Here is a 19769-nt window from a genome sequence, read left to right as displayed (position 1 = left end):
TTCCTGTTAATTTACAAATAAATTGACTACTCTACAGCAATAAAACTAAAAACATACAGAACAGAACTATTTGAAGTAATTTTCAGTTATTTAAAATTGGGTCATTCACAGGGCACTCTTATAAAAAATCTTTTTTTTTTAAATGCACAGCAGACAGCTGTATTAAACACACTGCACCAAGTTTCATAGTTAAATCCTGAAATACGAGCGTGGTGCCTAAGAGCTGGAGAATTGCAAATACTACGTCCTTGTTCAATACAAGGTGCAAGGATAAATCCAGCACTTGCAGGCTTATAAATTTAACCCCAGTGGTGGGGAAGCTTATAGAAATGATGTTCTGAGACAAAATTAATAATCAGTTGGACAAGTGTGGATTAATAAAGGAAAACCAGCACAGATTTTTTAAAGGCAAATTATGTTTAACTAACTTATTTTAAGAAGATAACAGAGGATTGGTGAAGGCAATGGGGTTGTTGCAGTATATATGGACTTCCAAAAGGTGTTTATAAAGTGTCACTTAATTAAGAGAACTTAAAACTCATGGAATAAATGGGGCAGTGGCAGTGTGGATATGAAATTGGCTAAGTGATAGGAGTCAGAGTTTTTAAAATTCATTTATGGGATGTGGGTGTTGCTGGCTAGGTCAGCATTTATTGCTTAACCCTAACTGTCTCTGAGAAGGTGGTGGTGAGCTGCCTTCTTGAACCGCTGCAGTTCATGTAGTGTAGGTACACCTACAATGCTGTTAGGGAGTTCCAGGATTTTGACCCAGTAGTGAGAGTAGTGGTGAATGGGTGTTTCTCAGACTGGAGGGAGGTTTACAGTGGGGCTCCCCAGGGATCAGGTAGGAAAACAGAGTTATATGCCAAAATCGGACCAGCCATGATCTTACTGGATGAGTCAAGGGGCAAGGGCAAGGACTGGAACAAACTGGATTGCTCTTGCAGAGAGCCAGCATGGACTCGATGAGCCGAATGGCCTCCTCCTATATTGTAACCATTTTATAATTCTAACTTACTATGTTTAAATATATGAAGCAACATTTCTTAAGGCAAAATTTAAAAGTAAAACGCTCTTAATCTCTACCTGATTGTTAATGACAGGGTTTCACATCTGACAGAATGTAAGTTAGTTTAAGTAGAAACACTCAAAACAATTTTGGGCTGTGATTTGCAGCTAAACATAAACCCCAGGTTCTTTTCTCTAACACCATGGGGGCAGCACAAAAAAACCGCGAGGACTGTTACGGGGGAAACAATAAACAGCCAAAGAAATTACAAGAACAAGGTCCACACAAGTATCGATAGTCATTGCACAATTAGAAAAAAGTTTCACCACTTATATATATTACCTCCTTTAACTCTGAACCAATAGAAAAGTCCAACACCAACCAATAGTGCACATAGCAGCAACGTACAAATTATGCTTGCAACAACTGGTCCTACTGCTGAAGGAGGTTCCTCAAGTTCTGAAATTTGAAACATAAATACAGAAGCATTGAGATTACACTAAATTATGACTTGCACCAAATGTGTTATGGGGTTGTTCCATTTTTTTAAATTAGAATTTAAGATACTTAAACATAGACGTTAAAGAATTTGAATTGACGGACTTGCAGTTAATGGCCTCTCTAAACAATGGCATTCCTTTTGCACAAATGAAAAATAAGCTGCAGTTACCAATGACTTGGAGGGATGTTCACTCTGTATTTCATGGGTCAGTTCATTTGCTTGGTGTCGGCTACTGAAAAACAGGAGTAATTTGCTGTGTTGCATGGAAATTACAGTAAAGGTTTTAAAAAGCCAGTTTTAGCTGAAGACTGCAGAAGCAGCAGGGAAATAAGGAACTCTGCTCAACTTAGGCCTGAATTTTCACAATGACAGATCCTTTCTTCCAAATCCAGAAGTCCCGCCTCCAAGGGGGGGGGTGGGGAAGGGACAGGTTCCAAATTGCACATCCATGGTTCACAGAGGCATCTACTCGTATAATACAGCCTCCAGTGATTGTTAGCCAGAAGTGGGAAACACAAGGTTTGCAGCTTAGGCTCCGACCCATGGAGAGCTAACCGCAACCCCCCAACAACCCCACACCCTGCTCAAATTCTCATTCACTTCAGATTTACCAGGGCTCCTTGGTGGTATTTTTATTGAAGCCCATTGTAGGTTATAGCTTATACATAAAGTTATAAAATGATAACTAAAGCTAAATATAACATATCAATAACGCAGTCTTCATACACAAAATTTATAAATTCAACTTATCAGCAAATTATGTTGGATAACTTAAACAAACAGCAATAATTAAAGAAAGATATTTACTCACAAATCCAATATGGTTATATTGAATTTTGATGCATCTCTGCCTCAACCCAGGGGAATTCTCAAAAAGAGAACTCTGGCCCTTTATTGGGGGGGGGGGGGTGGGGTGTGAGGTGGGGGAAACTCCCTCCTGAATGCATACCCACTATGCTGCCATCTTTGATGGATCTTCCCTGCCGATGGGGCAGGGCAAACCCAAGTCTGGTGATGGTGGTGTCTGGGACATGATCTGTAAGGTATGATTCCATGATATGACCATGTCAGGCAGTTTCTTGACAGTCTCTGGGGAAGCTCACCCAATTTTGGCACAGGCACCCAAATGTTAGTAAGGAGGTCTTTGTAGGGCTGACAGGGCTTGGTGTGCCATTGTCGTTATCGGTGCCTGGGTCGATGTCAGGCGGTCCATCCGGTTTCATTCCTTTTAGGCTTAGTAGCGATTCGATACAACCAAGTGGCTTGCTCAGCCATTTCAGAGGGCATTTAAGGGTCAACCACATTGCTGTGGGTCTGGAGTCACATGTTGGCCAGACAAGGTAAGGGCGGAAGATTTCCTTCCCTAAAAGGCATTAGTGAACCCGATCGATTTTTACAACAATCAACAATGCAAGTCCTCACTTTAGGTTGCCCCACTTCACATTGTTTGTTATTTAGGGCCTTTTTTCTGACACGTGTCACCATTTTCAAGTTTACATCATTTGCACTTTGTCACCACCACCCCCCCACCCACCACCCCCCCGCCACCGCCTTGCCAAAAGCACACCATATGTTGCACGCTGGGCCAGATGCCACCATGTTCTGATCCCGGAGCCGCCACGACCTTCATCAGCAGCCAAAGCTTCAGCAAGCGAACGGGGCACGGGACCCAGGAAGAAGAGCGCAAGGCAGGGGGCCTGACAGAGAGGCTCAGCCAGGGCAGGGACAGTCAGCACCGCTTGCAGCAGTGCCATGGCAGCTTGGGATGGGAAGAGAGCAAGCGAGCTCTCCAGCTAAATCCACAGCCTCCTCCCACCCCACCCCTACTCAATCCATAGTCCAGGACAGGGGCTTTGCCCCCTGTAGACTGTCAGGAAGAGGACCAGGCACTGGGCCCAGGTACGGCCTTGGACTGGAAGTTGGCCAGAGTGCAGCTCTAGGCTGGGGTGGGGGGGTGAAGATTGGAGGGGGGTGGTCATGGGGGTTAGGCAGAAAGGAGACAGAGGTTGGGAAAGGAGGGAGATCAAGAAGACAGAGTGAGAAAGGAAAGGGAGCAAAAAGTTGAACTGAGTTTCTGTGGATCAGACAATGAAGCAGTGCTACTCAGGGCTTGTCTGGGTGATTTAGTGTTATCTAATTTGAATTTCCACAGTATTTCTCTTATATTCAGTGATTTATTTTATTTTGCAAGTTAATCCAGCTAGGAGTGCACCCTGTTGCACATGTACGGTACAGTATTCAACTTTTACATCGGCTCCTTCAGGTATTTCTTGCCCAGAAAAACCAAACTCCACCTTTTAATACAGGAGTCAATGATTTGCATAAAGTTGTTTCACTTAAAGTTGCAATTTTCAGGAATGCAACCACAACTTTAAGTGAGGGCTTACTGTTTTTATTGTTCTCAGTATTTCCAAATTAATTCGGTCACCATATTCGCATGGGCACAAGCAGCATCCACTGTACAGACTATTTAAAGGTTCTAAAAACAATGTGCACATAACTCTAACGTGTAGTACCATTAAACAGCTTTTAAACACAGATTACTCCCTCCCATTATGAAATTTAGAAATGTTATGTCTGGTTAATTTGGATAACCATTATTATGTACAATAGTAATTTAATTGTGGAATAATAAGGGATGAATTCCTGATTTAAGTCAAATGCTAATCTCCGTAGAAATTCAGTGTTAAACAATAGGATAAACTTTTTAAACTTTTGTGAGCTTTTGCAAAAACACACTGAAAAATCTTTTGCAAAGATGAGAATGTACCTTGCACTGAGAGTTTAGCTTCCTCTGAAACACTGTCAGGAAGTGACCGGTGAGTCATGGCACATCTGTACACATTACCATCATCATCCAATGTTGGTTCAATTCTTAGTCTACTGGAAACACTGAAGGTTCCATCATGATTGGAAATTACAGCGCCATTGCAGATATCATCTTTTAGTTCTCTAGGTTCCTTAGGTTCCTTATTTGGTATCTTTTGCCAGATGAGTTTGTGCTGCTGTGGATAAAATCCTGTAACATTACAACTCACTGACCCCTCAGATCCAGACAAAATAGTGATCTCCTTTGTGGACAAATGGACCACTGGTCGAGCTGCATTAAAGATAAATGTAAAAATAAGTCAGACTGGCAAAAGGCACATTACCAAACATATATAAAGCCAGGCCTACGTTAGTCTGTACAAACACTGACTGAAAACAACACTTTCCTTCCTTCAGCAATTTCATTCATTCATTCAATCATCTACTTGGTTTCTTCAAGAGAGTGCACAATTATATCTGGAATAAATTAAGTAACTATTCCAATGCTTCAAATTCAGACTGAAACACTCCAGATTTCTCCAACACCAATACGCATGAGGGGAAATGGGAGCAAAGATAAGTACAAAGTGGAGGAGATGAAGAGCAGGAAGAGAAAGAAGACAAAGAGAAAATCCTTACATAACTTCTAAAGTATGAAAAGGAAGTGAAAGAAAAAAGACATGCATCAAAATATCACCTTCAACAACTACAGAACATCCCAAAGCTTTTTACAACAAATGAAGTACCTCTGAAGTGTAACTGTTGTAATGTAGGAATCACGACAGCCAATTTGCACACAGCAAGCTCCCACAAACAATATGGTAATGACCAGGATGATCTGTTTTTGTGATGTTAATCAAGGGATAAACAGTGGCTAGGAAACCAAAGGCAACTCTCCTACTCTTCATGGAGACAGTGCTGTCCGATCTTTTACATCCATCAGAGATAGACAGGACCTTGGTTTAATGTCTCATCAAGAGACCACACCTCTGACAGTGCAGGATCCCTCAGTTCTGCACATTGCAGTGTCAGATTTTGATTTTTTTTGGCTCAAGTTCTAGAGTGGGACTTGAATCCACAAGTTTCTGACTGAAGCAAAAGTGCAACCAAATGAGCCATAGCTGACACAAAAGTTGTTTTGGAAGGAAGTACTTAGGTTACTGAAAGAAAGGTGGGATGGGGGAGTACAGGATGCTTAAGGGGCCACAGCCAGAAGAATGGTGTATTCTGGATGGGGTTTGTAAGCCTGGAGGAGATTACAGAGATGTGGAAGGCGAAGGCCATAAAGGGGTTAAACCACTATTTATACCACAGTGTTTTTTGTTAATACAAAAATATAACAACATAAGAAATAGGAGCAGGAATAGACCATATGGCCTGTTGAGCCCAGTCCGTCATCCAATACCATCATGACTGATTTTACACTTCAGCTCCACTAACCTCTCCTCATATCCCTTAGTTCCCTGAGACACCAAAAATCTGTGTACCTCACCCTTAACTAAATTAATTCCAAAGATTCGCAACCCTTTGAAGAAATTTCTTCTCATCGTTGCCCTAAATGATCAGTCCCTTGACCCAAGACTGTGCCCCAATGTTCTAGATTCTCCAGCCAGGGGAAAAAACTTTACAGGAACTATCCCATCAAGCCCTTCATCATTTTGGATGTTTCAATCAAATCACCTCTGAGTTCTTCCATTCTTCCAGAGAATACAGACCCAATTTACTCAGCCTCTCATCATTGGTCCCTGTGATGAGAGGGTTGTCCTATATAATGAACCCTCGGTGTACTGCCTCCAATGAAAGTATATCCTTCCTTAAGTATGGGGACCAAAAGTGCACACAATATTCCACAATGCAATTATGGTAAGACTTGTTTATTCCTGTACTCCAATCCCCATGCAATAAAGGCCAAAATGCCTTTTGTTTTCCTAATTGCTTGCTGTATCTGCATGCTAACTTTTTGTGTTACTTGTATGAGTACACTCAAGTCTCTCTGAACATCAACATTTATAAGTTTCATGCCTTTTAAAAAGCATGCATTCCCAACTGGATTTGTAAAAACAGCAAACTTAGATAGACCACTCTCCAATTCTTTGTCTAAGTCTTTAACATAGATTGTAAATAGCTGAGGCCCCAGCACTGATCCTTACGGTACTCCATATTGAAATTTCCCAAATCGTGGACACAAAGGAAGTAGATAATATTTTCATGCCATTGAATTTGGTGAGAATTGCTGCAGAAATTGGGCTTCAGTAGGCAGATTTTTCAGCGCTATGGAAATAATACACAATCAGGGCAGCATTTTCCCCCATTGGGAGGGTGAGGGGGGAATGCTGCCCTGATTGTGTATTCAGGGAGCCTCAGGGAGCACGGCTCAAATTTGAAAACTTTATTAAAAAGAGAAAAAAAATATTCCTGACATGTACCCTCATGTGACACTGTCACATGAGCAGGGACATGTCAATCACTTTTATTTAAAATTGTTTATACACATTTTAAATCCCTCATGAGACCTCATCCCGCCTGTGAATGAGGTTTCATGTTTTTTCTGAAGGCCGCCTGGGCTCTTCACCTGCCTGCCAACCTTAAGGTAGGACGGGCAGGTCCATTGATTGGGTTAATTACTTTTTCTAAAGGCCTTAAGTGGACGTTGACAGTTCGGCGGACGCTCAGCTGGCTCCGATGTGTGCCCGCCGAACTTAAGACCGGAATGACGCGCGGTGATGTTGGGATGCACACCCGACGTCCCCCCCGTGTCATTTTACGCTCAGCGAGTGGGTCCTGCTCCCACTCACCAACCGGAAAATGCAGCCCTTAGTGATAGTGATGATAAAGAAAGCCCTCAGATTCCCATTAGTATATCCAGCAAATTAATATTAATTTCTTGTGCAACTTTTTAAAATGATCTTTTATAATGATAATCTCGGGATTGTTTATAATTTGCATTTGTCCCCACTTATTATATTGGCTTCATTTTTTCAATATAGGGAGTATTCTCATTGCTGATTTTAGGTTGCCAGTTCTTTCATGGCTGTGTGGGGGCATTTCTTGTGCAGCTTATTACTTTTGTGTTCTGAGCAGTTCAGGTTGTCAGAGCACTCTGATAAAATTTTTGAACATTTTTTGTTCTCATCACAGTTAGGCATCAGAAGGTTTTTCAATTGTTTTAATCAAGTGTCAGCAAACAAATACATGTAAGTTGTGTTGTTACCAATTAAAACTCTTCTACTCTGCCCCAACATTGAACCTCACCTTTAACCTCAAGAGCAGTATCCCTACTGCACCGTTCTAAGTTTCCAATTTCCCACACTGCCTTCTTGCTGACCTTAGGGGTAAAATTGCTCATTCCACACCAAAATTAAGACTGTTCAAATTCATTTCACACACACTGCTAGGAGATGGAGCAGAATATCAGTCCGTCAATATGGATTGCGTTAAGACCCAGGCTACATAGGAGAAAAGGTAGTGTGCCAACCCAAGGAACCATTGATTCTAATTGGAGCATGTTTATTTTACAGCTCGAACATAGCATTTTCCCCAACACAACAAAAGATAGCATTTCAGGTACTCTTACCTGACACCCGCAGTTCTGAACTCTTTGTTACCTTTTCAGGTGTGACAAATACAATACATGTGTATCTCCCTTCTTCATCAAGCTGTATATTTGGAAGATGAAGTGAAGCATCTCCTTTCTGTAATTTCGTTAGAGGTATTATTGCTCCTTGTCTCGCTGCAGTAAATTTACGTCCATTAAACTCATAGATCTTTTTATTTTTGGCCCCAATCCACTGGACACCTACATTTGTTAAGTTGAGGTTTACTGTGCTATGGCCAGTAAATTTACATTCCAGAGAAACATTATCATTCACCAAGACATCCTTTGGGCTCGCAAATATGGTCATGTCCAAATTTTCTAAATAAAAAGAACATTAAATATTAGTATCATTATTCAATTGTCAAAATTATAAATAAAAAAGATTCAAAATATACGATTTAAAGTGACACAGTAGCACTTCAGAGAGTCATCTCCAAAGCACTGCCATGGAACAATTAGGCGCAAGTCACATCTATAATTCCCTAATGTGTTTCCTTTTTTAATGCTGTAATGGCATGTGGACATGCATCGCAAGGCCAGCATTTGCTGCCCATCCCAATTTCCCTTGAGAAACTAGCGGTGAGCCACCTTCTTGAACTGCTGCAATCTACCTGGTGTAGGTGCACCCACAGTGCTGTTAGGAAGTGAAGGAATGGTGATATAGTTCCAAGTCAGGATGCTGTGTGGCTTGGAGAGGAATTTGAAGATGGTGGTGCGCCTCCTTGTCCTTCTAGCTGGTAGAGGTTGTGGGTTTGGAAGGTGCCGTCAAAGGAAGCTTGGCATGTTATTGCAATGCAAGTTGCAGATGGTATACACTGCTGCTACTGCGCATAGGTGGCAGAGGGAATGAATGTATAAATTTCTGGATGGGGTACCGATCAAGCGGGTTGCTTTGTCCTGAATGGTGTTGAGCTTCCTGAATGTTGGAGTCATAGTCATTTAGGCAAGTGGAGAGCATTCTATCACTCTTGTGACTTGTGCCTTGTAGATGGAGGGCAGGCTGTGGGGATCATATGATTGTAAGAAATAGGAGCAGGAGTAGGCCATTCGGCCCATCATGCCTACTCTGCCATTTAATTAGATCATGGCTAATTATCTACCTCAATCACTTTCCCACACTATCTCCAAATCCATTGATGTCATTAGTTACCAGAAATCTATTGATTTCTGTCTTTAACATACCTTGTGGGGTAGAGAATTCCAAAGATTCACTAGCCTCGAGTGAAGAAATTCCTCCTCATCTCAGTCTTAAAAGGCCTGACTCTTATTCTGAGACTATTTCCCCTGATTCTAACTCACCAGTCGGGGGAAACATGCTACCTACATCCACCCTGTCTTTCCCCATAAGAATTCTGTAAGTTTCAATGAAATCACCTCTAATTCATCAAAACTCTTGAGAATACAGGTCCAGTTTTGCCTTTATGTTCCTTGTTAGTTTGCATTCATATTCAATTTTCCTTTATCAGTTTCTTGGTCATCCTTCGCTGGATTCTAAATTGTTCCCAATCCTTGGGCTTATCACTTTTTTCTGGCAACCTTATAAGCCACTTCCTTTGGTCTAATGTAATCTTTAAACTTCTTTTCTTAGCCACAGTTGATTCATCTTTCTATTGGGTGTTTGTGCCTTAGAGGAATGTATATCTGTTGTAGATCACGTAATACTTCTTTAAATACTAGCCATTGTCTGTCGACCATTAAATCTTTTAGTATGTTTTCCCAATCCACTATGGCCAACTTGCCCCTCATACCTTCATACTTTCCTTTGTTACGATTTAAGGCCCTAGTTTCAGAATGAACAATATCACATTCAAATTTAACGTGAAATTCTATCATATTACAGTCACTATTTTCCAAAGGCTCCTTTACGGCCAGGTTATTAATTAGCCCTTTCTCATTACATAATACTAAATCTAAAATAGCCCAATCCCAAGTTAGTTCTTCAAAGTACTGCTCCAGAAACCAACTCGCTCCAGGAATTCATCTTCCACAGCATTAGTAGTGATGAGGTTTTTACACAGTCTTTTTGTAAATTGAAGTAGCCCATTATTACTGTATCACCCATGTTATATGCATCTCTAATTTCTTGACTGATACCTTGCCCAACATTACCAGTACTTTTAAGTGGCCTATAAACAACTCCCACCAATGTTTAGATAAAAGCCAAATACTGCGGATGCTGGAAATCTGAAACAAAAACAAACATTGCTGGAAAAGCTCAGCAGGTTTGACAGCATCTGTGGAGAGGAAGACAGAGTTAACGTTTCAAGCCTGTATGACTCTTCATCAGAAAGGTCATACAGTTCTGATGAAGAGTCAAACGGACTCGAAACGTTAACTCTGTCTTCCTCTCCACAGATGCTGTCAGACCTGCTGACCTTTTCCAGCATTTTTTGTTTTCGTCCCATCAATGTTTGCTGCCCTTCACTGTTTCTACATCTTGATACTTCTATCCAAGATACTCTCTCACTAATGTACTGACCTCTTCCATTATTATGAGCACTACTCCACCTCTTTTCCTTTTTGCCAATCCTTCCTAAATGACGAATAGCCTTGGACATTCAGTTCCCAATTCTGATCATCCTGTAGCCACAACTCTAATGGCAATTAAATCATACCCATTTATCTCAATTTGTGCCTTCAAATCAAAAGTGTTGCGAATACCGCAAGCCTTCAGATAGTGTGCCTTGAATTCTGACTTTTTAACATTATTCTGAATTCTGATCCTATTTGATCCTTGCCTTTGTTTCCTCTGTCTGCTAATTTTGCTTACTACTTTTCCACTTCCTATTGCCAGTTTTGCTTCCCTGCAATCTGAGCTCCCTTTCAGGTTCCCACTCCCCTGCTCATCTAGTCTAAACCCTCCCCAACAACAATAGCAAATATCCCTGCGAGGTATTAGTCGCAGTCCTGTGAAATTGCAACCCGTCCATCTTGAACAGGTACCATGTGCCCCAGAACCGATCCCAATGCCTCAGAAATCTGATGCCGCCCTCCTACACCACGTGTTCAATCGCTCAAATCTGTTAGCAGGTAGGACTGGGAGTAACCCTGAGGTTACTGCTTTTGATTTCTTGCATTTGGACCACTGAGCCTGCTCTGCCATTCAATAAGATCACAGCTGATCTGAGAGTGGCATTAAGTCAGTGCTTTCCACTGGGACCCCATTTCGAGGCTTCGAGATTGCCGTGAGCCCTCAGTGGGAGTTGTGAGAAGAGGTGACAGAGGTTTTAATCTTCACATGTCTTTAAAAACTTACCTTTTCAGTTCTTGTTTTTGGAGCAGTGATCAGGTCTCAAGCGTCAGCCACTGAGGCCGCACCCACCATTTTAAAAAAAAAGGGGCTTTAAAAGAGGCCTGTTGAGATTCATCTGACGCTACACAGTAGCACTTATGACCCTAGAATTTCCTCCCAGTTGGGAAGCTCTGCCTTAACTCCACTTTTCTTCCTGACCCCCTTAACCCTTACACATTCCCTTGTAAATCAACAATCTGTCTAGCTCAGCCATGGATATATTCAACTCAGCCTCCACTGCCCTCCAGGCAGCAAATTCCAAAATGGGAAACCAGAAATGAGTTATTTGCCAAAGAATTCCCAACCTCTGACCTCCTTTGGGAAGTCAGAATATTTATATGGCTGGACCAGTTCAGTTTCTGGTCAATGGCAATCATCAGGATGTTGATCGTGGGGGATTCAATGATGGTAATACCATTGAACGTCATGAGGAGATGGTTAGACTCTATCTTGTTGGAGATGGTCATTGCCTGGCACTTATATGGCATGAATGTTACTTGCCACTTATCAGCCCAAGCCTGTATGTTGTCCAGGTCTTGCTGCTTACAGACACGGGCTGCTGCTGTATCTGAGGAGTCATTAATGGTACTAAATACTGTGCAATCATCAGCAAGCATTCCCGCTTCTGATGGATGGAGGGTCAATAATGAAGCAACTGAAGATGGTACATCCTAGGATATTAGCCTGAAGAACTCCTGTCGCGATGTCCTGGGGTTGAGAGGATTGGCCTCCAACAACCAAATAGCTTTCCTTTGTGCTTTATATGACTCCAACCAGTGGAAAGTTTTCCCCCTGATTCCCAGTGACTCCAGTTTTGTTAGGGCTTGTTGACACCACACTCAGTTGATGTCAAGGGCAGTCACTCTCGCCTCACCGCAAGTTCAAGGGGAGGGGGAGCAGGAGAGTGGGTATCAATTTATTCTGAAACAGGAAACCAGATGCCAATCTTTTACTTAATACTAAATTTATTCACTGAATGCAACATAACAAGTGTCTGCCTCCACCTTAGCCAATGCCCAGTGTCCCAGAAAACTCACTTTATACAGTTAAAAAAAAAAATCAATGAGAATGAAACAAATAAACAAAACAAATGATCAACACCTTAAAGGACAGTCTTCATTATTTCAACAGAACCTATAAAACTTTAACAGAAAATTGTGAAATTAGAATTTCACTTTGGGAGTTTTGATGCTCTCCAGCAAACCACACTGCCCCCTGCTCCCTGCCCCACCGCCCCCCAACTCCTGCTGGCACCCAGCGGACACCATGTGCACCATCTCCAGATACCCCAGGCATGGATGCAATCACGGAAGAGAGACAGACAGTCAGGATAAACAATGCCCTCAACTGTCCACTGCCTAGACCTGTTCATGGACACCTTGGCCAGTCCCAAAGGTAGACCAATGAGGAGGTCCTCTAATCTGGCTGCCAACCCCACTCCCTTCGTGTGCACTGCATGGCCAAGACCACGAGTGTTGAACTAAAGTGCAACCAAAAACTGAGAAACAGCCCCTTTGGATAATGAAAAACCTCTGCCCTCAACATAAACATGGAACACAGATTTCAGAAGGCTGCAGAAAACACGGGCAGCCTGGGAATTTGTGAACCGATTTAACTTTCTATCGCACGGGACTGTCACATGCAACATCCTCCATGCCAAATCTCTGGTGTGAAGTGGGGGGCTCCATTGGAGCGAGCCCTCCCTGGGGCTCTGCCTCCTCTGGATGGCAGAATGGAATGCCACATGGAATGTCTGGACAGCCGACAAGAGGGAGGAAGTGGAGGTTGTGCAGTAACAGCCTGTACAGTAAACCCCTCTGAAAGATGGCTTAGATTGTGGGACTAAGGCTCCTGAGGGAGGTTTTGTCTGGGCCACTGAGAAATTCTGTCTGAGGAGGGGTCAATTTGGACCGAAGTGCTCCACAAGCCGGTGCCCCTCGACATCACAAGTGCAGTCGGGGCCGAGCGCCGTGATTTTGAGGCTCTGGATGGGTTTGGCTACAAGCTCCACGTCGACTGACTCACATGACGCAGGTACGTCTGGCGACATCCAGCCTGCTCCTCCACCATCCAGTATGTCCTAACTCCGGTCACCTTGCAGCCCAAACCCTCTTCCACCAGCCACATGAATCTGCATTAATGGAGGTGGCATATGAGACCCAATTGGCACCATTTTGGAGCAGCCTCTCCCGCTACCTGTGACTCTCTCCCACTCCTAAGTCTCATCCGCTCACCCAGACTCTCCCGTTCACCACTTTCCTGCCCAGCACTCCCACTTGCCACTTCCCTGCCCGACTCTCCCACTCACAGCCCCTCTTGCACCCTTCCTCCCTCTTGCCGCCTCTCTCGAGTTCTCGCTTACAGGACGTGGGGGACGTGGGGGATGCGGCCTGCGGGGAGTCAGCTTGCACAAGGGAGTTAGCCTGCGCGAGGCCAGTAGAAAAAGCTAGTCGATTTCATATTTTAAAATGTATTTGAAATAAGTTATTTCATTTTCAAATGTAGGAATTTGGGAAAGTACTGAACAGTGTTTCAGCTTAGAGTATAACGTTTTAATGTTCCTTTCTGACAACAGTAGTCCAACAGAACCTGACCACAGTTTTTACATTGGTTGCAATAGGAAAATCTTATTCACTTGAAGGTTGTTTTTTGTTTGAAAAGTACACTTACTTTCTTCATAAAATATCTGGAAGGACATTACAAAACATTTCTAAATCGCCATCACAAAAAGTACAATCAGATTAAACTTTTACACATGGATCACACGGTGCTTCAATACAATCAATGAATATTACAATCATTTCAATATGGTCATGACAGAAAATCAGACATCTCCAATACCATTGCACTATCAACATACATCATGTTGCACTCTGAAGTACTTCAATACAATTATAATGTATTCAATGCATACACATTCATTAGTATTCAATGCATATATTCATTGTGAGCCGTACAGCCCGAGGGGTCTATATAATTCCCAGCCCCTCAGTGCACTTTGGGAGAAAGGCCTTAGACAGCGACCTTTCCCCATTGTGCCTTTGCGGCAGCTGCCCCAAGCTTTAGTGCGTCCCTCAGCACGTAGTCCTGGACCTTAGAATGTGCCAGTTTGCAACACTCGATCGGGGACAACTCTTAGCGCTGGAAGACCAACCAGTTTCAGGCAGACCAAAGAGCGTCTTTCACCGAGTTGATGATCCTCCAGCTGCAGTTGATGATTGTCTCGGTATGTGTTCCTGGGAACAGCCCGTAGAGCAGAGAATCCTGTGTCACAGAACTGCTCAGATGAACCTCGACAGAAACCACTGCATCTCTCTCCAGACCTTCTTTGCAAAGGCACAATCCACAAGGAGGTGAACAACGGTCTCTTCCCCACCACAGCCACCTCGAGGGCAACGTGTCGAAGGGGTGAGACTCCTGGAGTGTTGGAAGGGTCTGACGGGGAGGGCCTTTCTCAGCACCAGCCACGCTACACTTTGGTGCTTGTTGGAAAGTTCTGGCGATGAGGCATTCTGCCAAATGACTTTGATACTCTGTTCGGGGAACCATCTGACAGGATCCACCCTCTCCTTTTCCCGCAGGGCCTCTAAGACGTTACGTGCCAACCACTGCCTGATGGACTTGTAGTCAAAGGTGTTTCCCTGCATAAATTTTTCCACAAGGGACAGGTGGTACAGCACGGTCCAACTACTTGGAGCGTTCCGCAGCAGCGTAGCCAGACCCATCCTTCGCAACACCAGGGACAGGTAGAACCTCAGCACATAGTGACACTTGGTGTTTGCATACCGAGGGTCTACGCACAGCTTGACGCAGCCGCACACAAAGGCGGCCATGAGGGCGATGTTGGGCACATTTTTCCCCCCTTGTCTAGAGGCTTGTACAGCGCATCCCTGCGGAGACAATCCATTTTCGACCTCCAGATAAAGCGAAAGATGGGTCGGGTGATCACCATCGCGCAGGAGTCTGGAATGGGCCAGACCTGCGCCACGTACAGCAACAGCGAGAGTGCCTCACACCTGATGACCAGGTTCCTACCCACAATGGAGAGGGAGCGTTGCTCCTACATGCCCAGTTTCCTTTTCACCATAGACACTCGCTCCTTCCAGTTTCTAATGCATGCTCCAGTTCCTTAAAACCATATTCCCAGCACCTTCAGGCCGTCAGCCCTGAGGGTGAAGGGGACAAAGGATCGGTCAGCCCAGTTCCCAAAGAACATGGCTTCACTCTTCCCACGATTTACCTTGGCTCCCGAGGCCAGTTCGAACTGGTTGCAGATGTGGATCATCACCGACAGTGGATCCTAGCAGAAGATGGCGACATAGTCCACGTACAGGGAGGCTTTGACCTGAGTGCCTCTACTGCCTGGGATCGTCACTCCTCTTATGCCCGGATCCTTCCTGGTGGACTCAGCAAAACGTTCAATGCAACACAAAAACAGGACAGGGGAGAGATGGCAGCCCTGCCTGACTTCAGATTTAATAGGAAAGCTATCTGATTCCTACCCATTGATTGAGACTGCGCTACTGATGTTAGTGTAGAGCAGTTGGATCCAGTTGTGGATTCCCTCCCCAAACCCCATTTTGGAGAGCACATCCTTCATGTATGTGTGCAATATTCTGTCAATGGCCTTCTCCTGATCCAGGCTGATGAGGCAGGTGGCCACATCCCTGTCCTGTACATAGGCAATCGTATCCCTGAGCAGCGCGAGGCTGTCAGAGATCTTCCTGCCCAGCACAGTGCAGGTCTGGTCAGGGTGGATCACCAATTCCAGAGCGGACTTGACCCGATTGGCAATGACTTTGCACAGAATCTTATAGTCCACATTCAACAGTGAAATGGGTCGCCAATTTCTAATTTCCTCCCTTTCCCCCTTGTGCTTGTAGATGAGGGCGATGATGCCTTTCTTCATGGATTCTGACATGCTACCAGCCAGAAGCATACTCTCGTACACTTCTAGCAGGTCTGGGCCGATCCAATCCCACAGAGCCAAATACAACTCAGCCGGTAAGCCGTCGCTTCCGGGAGTCTTACTCTTCTCGAAGGACTCAAGGGCCTTAGTCAGGTCGTCAGGAGTTTGCGGTTTCTCCAGGCTCTCCCGTGTACTGTCATCGAAGACCTCCGTGATAGAGGACAGGAAGGCCATGCTGTCTGTGGGCTTCACGGCATACAATCCGGCATAAAAAGGATTTGCTGATCCTCAAAAATGTCGGACTGTGATGACTTTACTGAGCCGTCTTCTTCCTTCAGGCTGCTGATCACAGAGCTCTCTGTGTGTACCTTTTGGAAGAAGAAACAAGAGCACGTCTCATCCTGCTCCACGGAGCGGACTCTGGACCGGAAGATGATCTTGGAAGCCTCCGAGGCAAAGAGCGAGGCTTCCTGGCTCTCCACCTCTTGGAGGTCCTCCTTGACATTGACCCCCATCGACTGCAGCTGGAGCAGGTTCTGCATGTTTTTCTGGAGTTGGGATATTTCCCTCTGTTCTTTTCTAGTTTTCTGGACGCATTTGAGGATGAAAAACCTCTTGACGTTTTCCTTGATTGCTTCCCACCAGTGTGTCAGGGACTCAAAGAGGGGTTTCACGGTTCTCCAACCTTTGAAATCCCTCGAGCTCCTCAATGTTCTCTGGGGTCAGCAGTTGCACGTTCAACTTCCATGCCCCCCTGCCAACCCTCTGGTCTTCCTGTAAGCAACAGTCAGCCAGCAGCAGGCAGTGGTCAGAGAAGAACACCGGCTTGATGTTGGTGGATCTGACTGTGAACGTACGGGACACAAACAGGAAGTCTACCCTGGAATGGATGGACCCGTCTGGCTGCGACCAGGTGTATCTACGCTGCGCTCCGTCTGCAGGGTTGCTGAAGATATTGTGCAGCTTGGCATCCTTAACTGTTTCCATCAGGGATCTGGACGTAGCGTCCAATCTGCTGTCGGCCCTGCCGGATCGTCCAGCCACATCGATGATGCTGTTGAAGTCACCACCCAGAATGACCAGCCTGGAGGTCGCCAGCAGCAGTGGGAGCTGCTGAAAGACCGCCAGCCGCTCGCCCTTTTGTGCTGGGGTGGACACGTTAATTAACCGGAGTGGAGCATTCTTGTACATTACGTCTGCTATGAGGAGGCGCCCGCCCACCACCTCCTTAACCTCGGAGACGATGAAGTTGCCTCCCCGCAGCAGAATACCTAGGCTGGAGGAACGTGAGTCGTTTCCTCCTGACCAGATCAATGGCCCATGGGACCACCATCGTGACCGTTGCCTGTAGGCTTGAAGTTGTTTCACTTAAAGTTGCACTTTTCAGGAATGCATCTACAACTTTGAGAGGAATTACTGCATATCCACAATGCCACATCACTTCTTACGGCACTGCCTGTTTACCAAATTGTAATTTTTGGAACTCTGGGAACCACTAGACATAACACAAATAAATTAAGTACCCACTTAATTTGTAGGAGGGCTTCAGTTATTTTCAATATTCATTCACAAGCTGTAGGTGTCACCAACAAGACAAGTATTCCCTGGCGGCATTCCGTAGGGATCGTTCCCTCCGGGACACCCTGGTCCACTCCTCTATCACCCCCTACTCCCCAACCCCCACCTACGGCACCTCCTCATGCCCACGCAGAAGATGCAACACCTGCCCCTTCACTTCCTCTCTCCTCACCGTCCAAGGGCCCAAACACTCCTTTCAAGTGAAGCAGCATTTCACTTGCATTTCCTCTAACTTAGTCTACTGCATTCGTTGCTCCCAATGCGGTCTCCTCTACATTGGAGAGACCAAACGCAAACTGGGCGACCGCTTTGCAGAACACCTGCGGTCTGTCCGCAAGAAAGACCCAAACCTCCCTGTCGCTTGCCATTTTAACACTCCACCCTGCTGTCTTGCCCACATGTCTGTCCTTGGCTTGCTGCATTGTTCCAGTGAAGCCCAACGCAAACTGGAGGAACAGCACCTCATCTTCCGACTAGGCACTTTGCAGCCTTCGGGGTTAATATTGAATTCAACAACTTTAGATCTTAAACTCCCTCCCCCCATCCCCACCCCGTTTCTTCCCCCTCCCTTTTGTTTTTTTCAATAGTTTATATAGATTTTTCTTTTCCCACCTATTTCCATTATTTTAAAATCGACAACTAATACCTTGTCAGTCTTTCCACCCCACCCCCACTAGAGCTGTACCTTGAGTGTCCTGCCATCCATTCTTAATTAGCACATTTTCTTAGATAATATCACCACCTTCAACACCTCTTTGATCCTTTTGTCTGTGACATCTTTTGATTATCTGCTCCTATCACTGCTTGCTTGTCCCTACAACCACCACCCCCCCGCCCCTCAACTTCGCTCTCCCCCCCACTTCCTTAAACCAGCTTATATTTCACCCCTCTCCTAACTATACTCAGTTCTGTTGAAGGGTCGTGAGGACTCGAAACGTCGACTCTTTTCTTCTCCACTGATGCTGCCAGACCTGCTGAGTTTTTCCAGGTAATTCTGTTTTTGTCAAGTATTCATTGCCTTGATGTGTTGGTGGTGGGGCCTTCTTATTGAACTACTACAAGCAGTTCAATACAACTTAATGGCTTAGGCCATTTCAGATGGCACATACATTGGGACAAAATTTCTTCACTGAAGGATTCGATAAATATTTTTACGACAACATTCATTGTCATTTTTGTCCATACTGGCTTTTTTAATTACCATTTTTTGTTTTAAAAAACTACTGAAAATAGCCTGAACTTATTTTGTTTGAAACTAAAAAATGGCACCACAGGAAGCCAATGGGCGGGGATATAATAGAACAAGATATAATATCCTAAACGTTTCCACACAAATAGACATCATGTTAATCGCAAGGACTCACTATAGCACACACATGCAAACATTCTAAAACTGCTTGTTTAAAGTATTCAGTTCCCGAGAAGAATTCTATGGAAAATGTTTCTGGTGGGGTTGAAGGCTCCATTTTATCAATCCGGTTTTCTTTTTTTTTAATAACACCACAATTTACACAGGAGAACTCAGCACCGGTCAGTTTCCTTACCTGTCGCAGAGCCACACCGCACTGTGAGCACAGCCCATACCAGGAATGAGCGCCCCACAGCCCAAACCCTCGACTGACGATGGTTTATTTCCAGCACGTTTGCTGCAGCCATTTCGCGAAGTAAGAAGTAAAAAAAGGACAACTTCACTTTCGATTTCGCATTCTTAGTGTTCACGTGGTCAATTCGAAACCCTGCTACAGCATTTCCGCACTGTTTAGATGTTTCAATACTGTCGCCTCTTCGACATGTTCTTGATAAGTCAGTTCAACAAAGATGTTTCGGGTAAAAGCAAAATACTGCGCATGCTGGAAATCTGAAACAAAAAGAACAAAAACATGTTTTTCCTTAGTAAAGATGTTTCGGGGACTGAGGCTTTGTGAAGTCCTGACACAACTCCCATACTTGATGCAAAAGCAAAACACTACGGATGCTGGAAATCTGGAACAAAAATACCTAGAAAAACTCAGGTCTGACACCGTCTGCGGAGAGGGATACAGTGGACGTTTCGAGTCCTTATGACTCTTCATTGGA

The 19769-nt window shown here is 44.5% G+C and overlaps 1 protein-coding gene across 1 annotated transcript in view; it reads right to left on the bottom strand.

Annotated features, from left to right (window-relative positions):
* Nucleotides 1-19539, bottom strand: part of LOC144684898 (uncharacterized) — a 48154-nt gene extending 28615 nt beyond the window's left edge. Inside the window, exons 1-4 of the mRNA XM_078549300.1 lie at nucleotides 19238-19539; nucleotides 7894-8232; nucleotides 4282-4611; nucleotides 1352-1468 (exon numbers count right to left, since the gene is read on the bottom strand). Of these exons, the coding sequence (XP_078405426.1) occupies nucleotides 1352-1468; nucleotides 4282-4611; nucleotides 7894-8232; nucleotides 19238-19349 (898 nt within the window). The 5' untranslated portion in view covers nucleotides 19350-19539. The remainder of the gene's footprint in view (nucleotides 1-1351; nucleotides 1469-4281; nucleotides 4612-7893; nucleotides 8233-19237) is intronic.
* Between the last annotated feature and the right edge of the window lie 230 nt (nucleotides 19540-19769).

Source organism: Cetorhinus maximus, chromosome 9 (assembly GCF_964194155.1).
Source record: "Cetorhinus maximus chromosome 9, sCetMax3.hap1.1, whole genome shotgun sequence".
Classification (NCBI taxonomy): domain Eukaryota; kingdom Metazoa; phylum Chordata; class Chondrichthyes; order Lamniformes; family Cetorhinidae; genus Cetorhinus; species Cetorhinus maximus.
The sequence above is the reverse complement of the archived record's forward strand: the minus strand, read 5'-3'. Positions and strand labels throughout refer to the sequence as shown.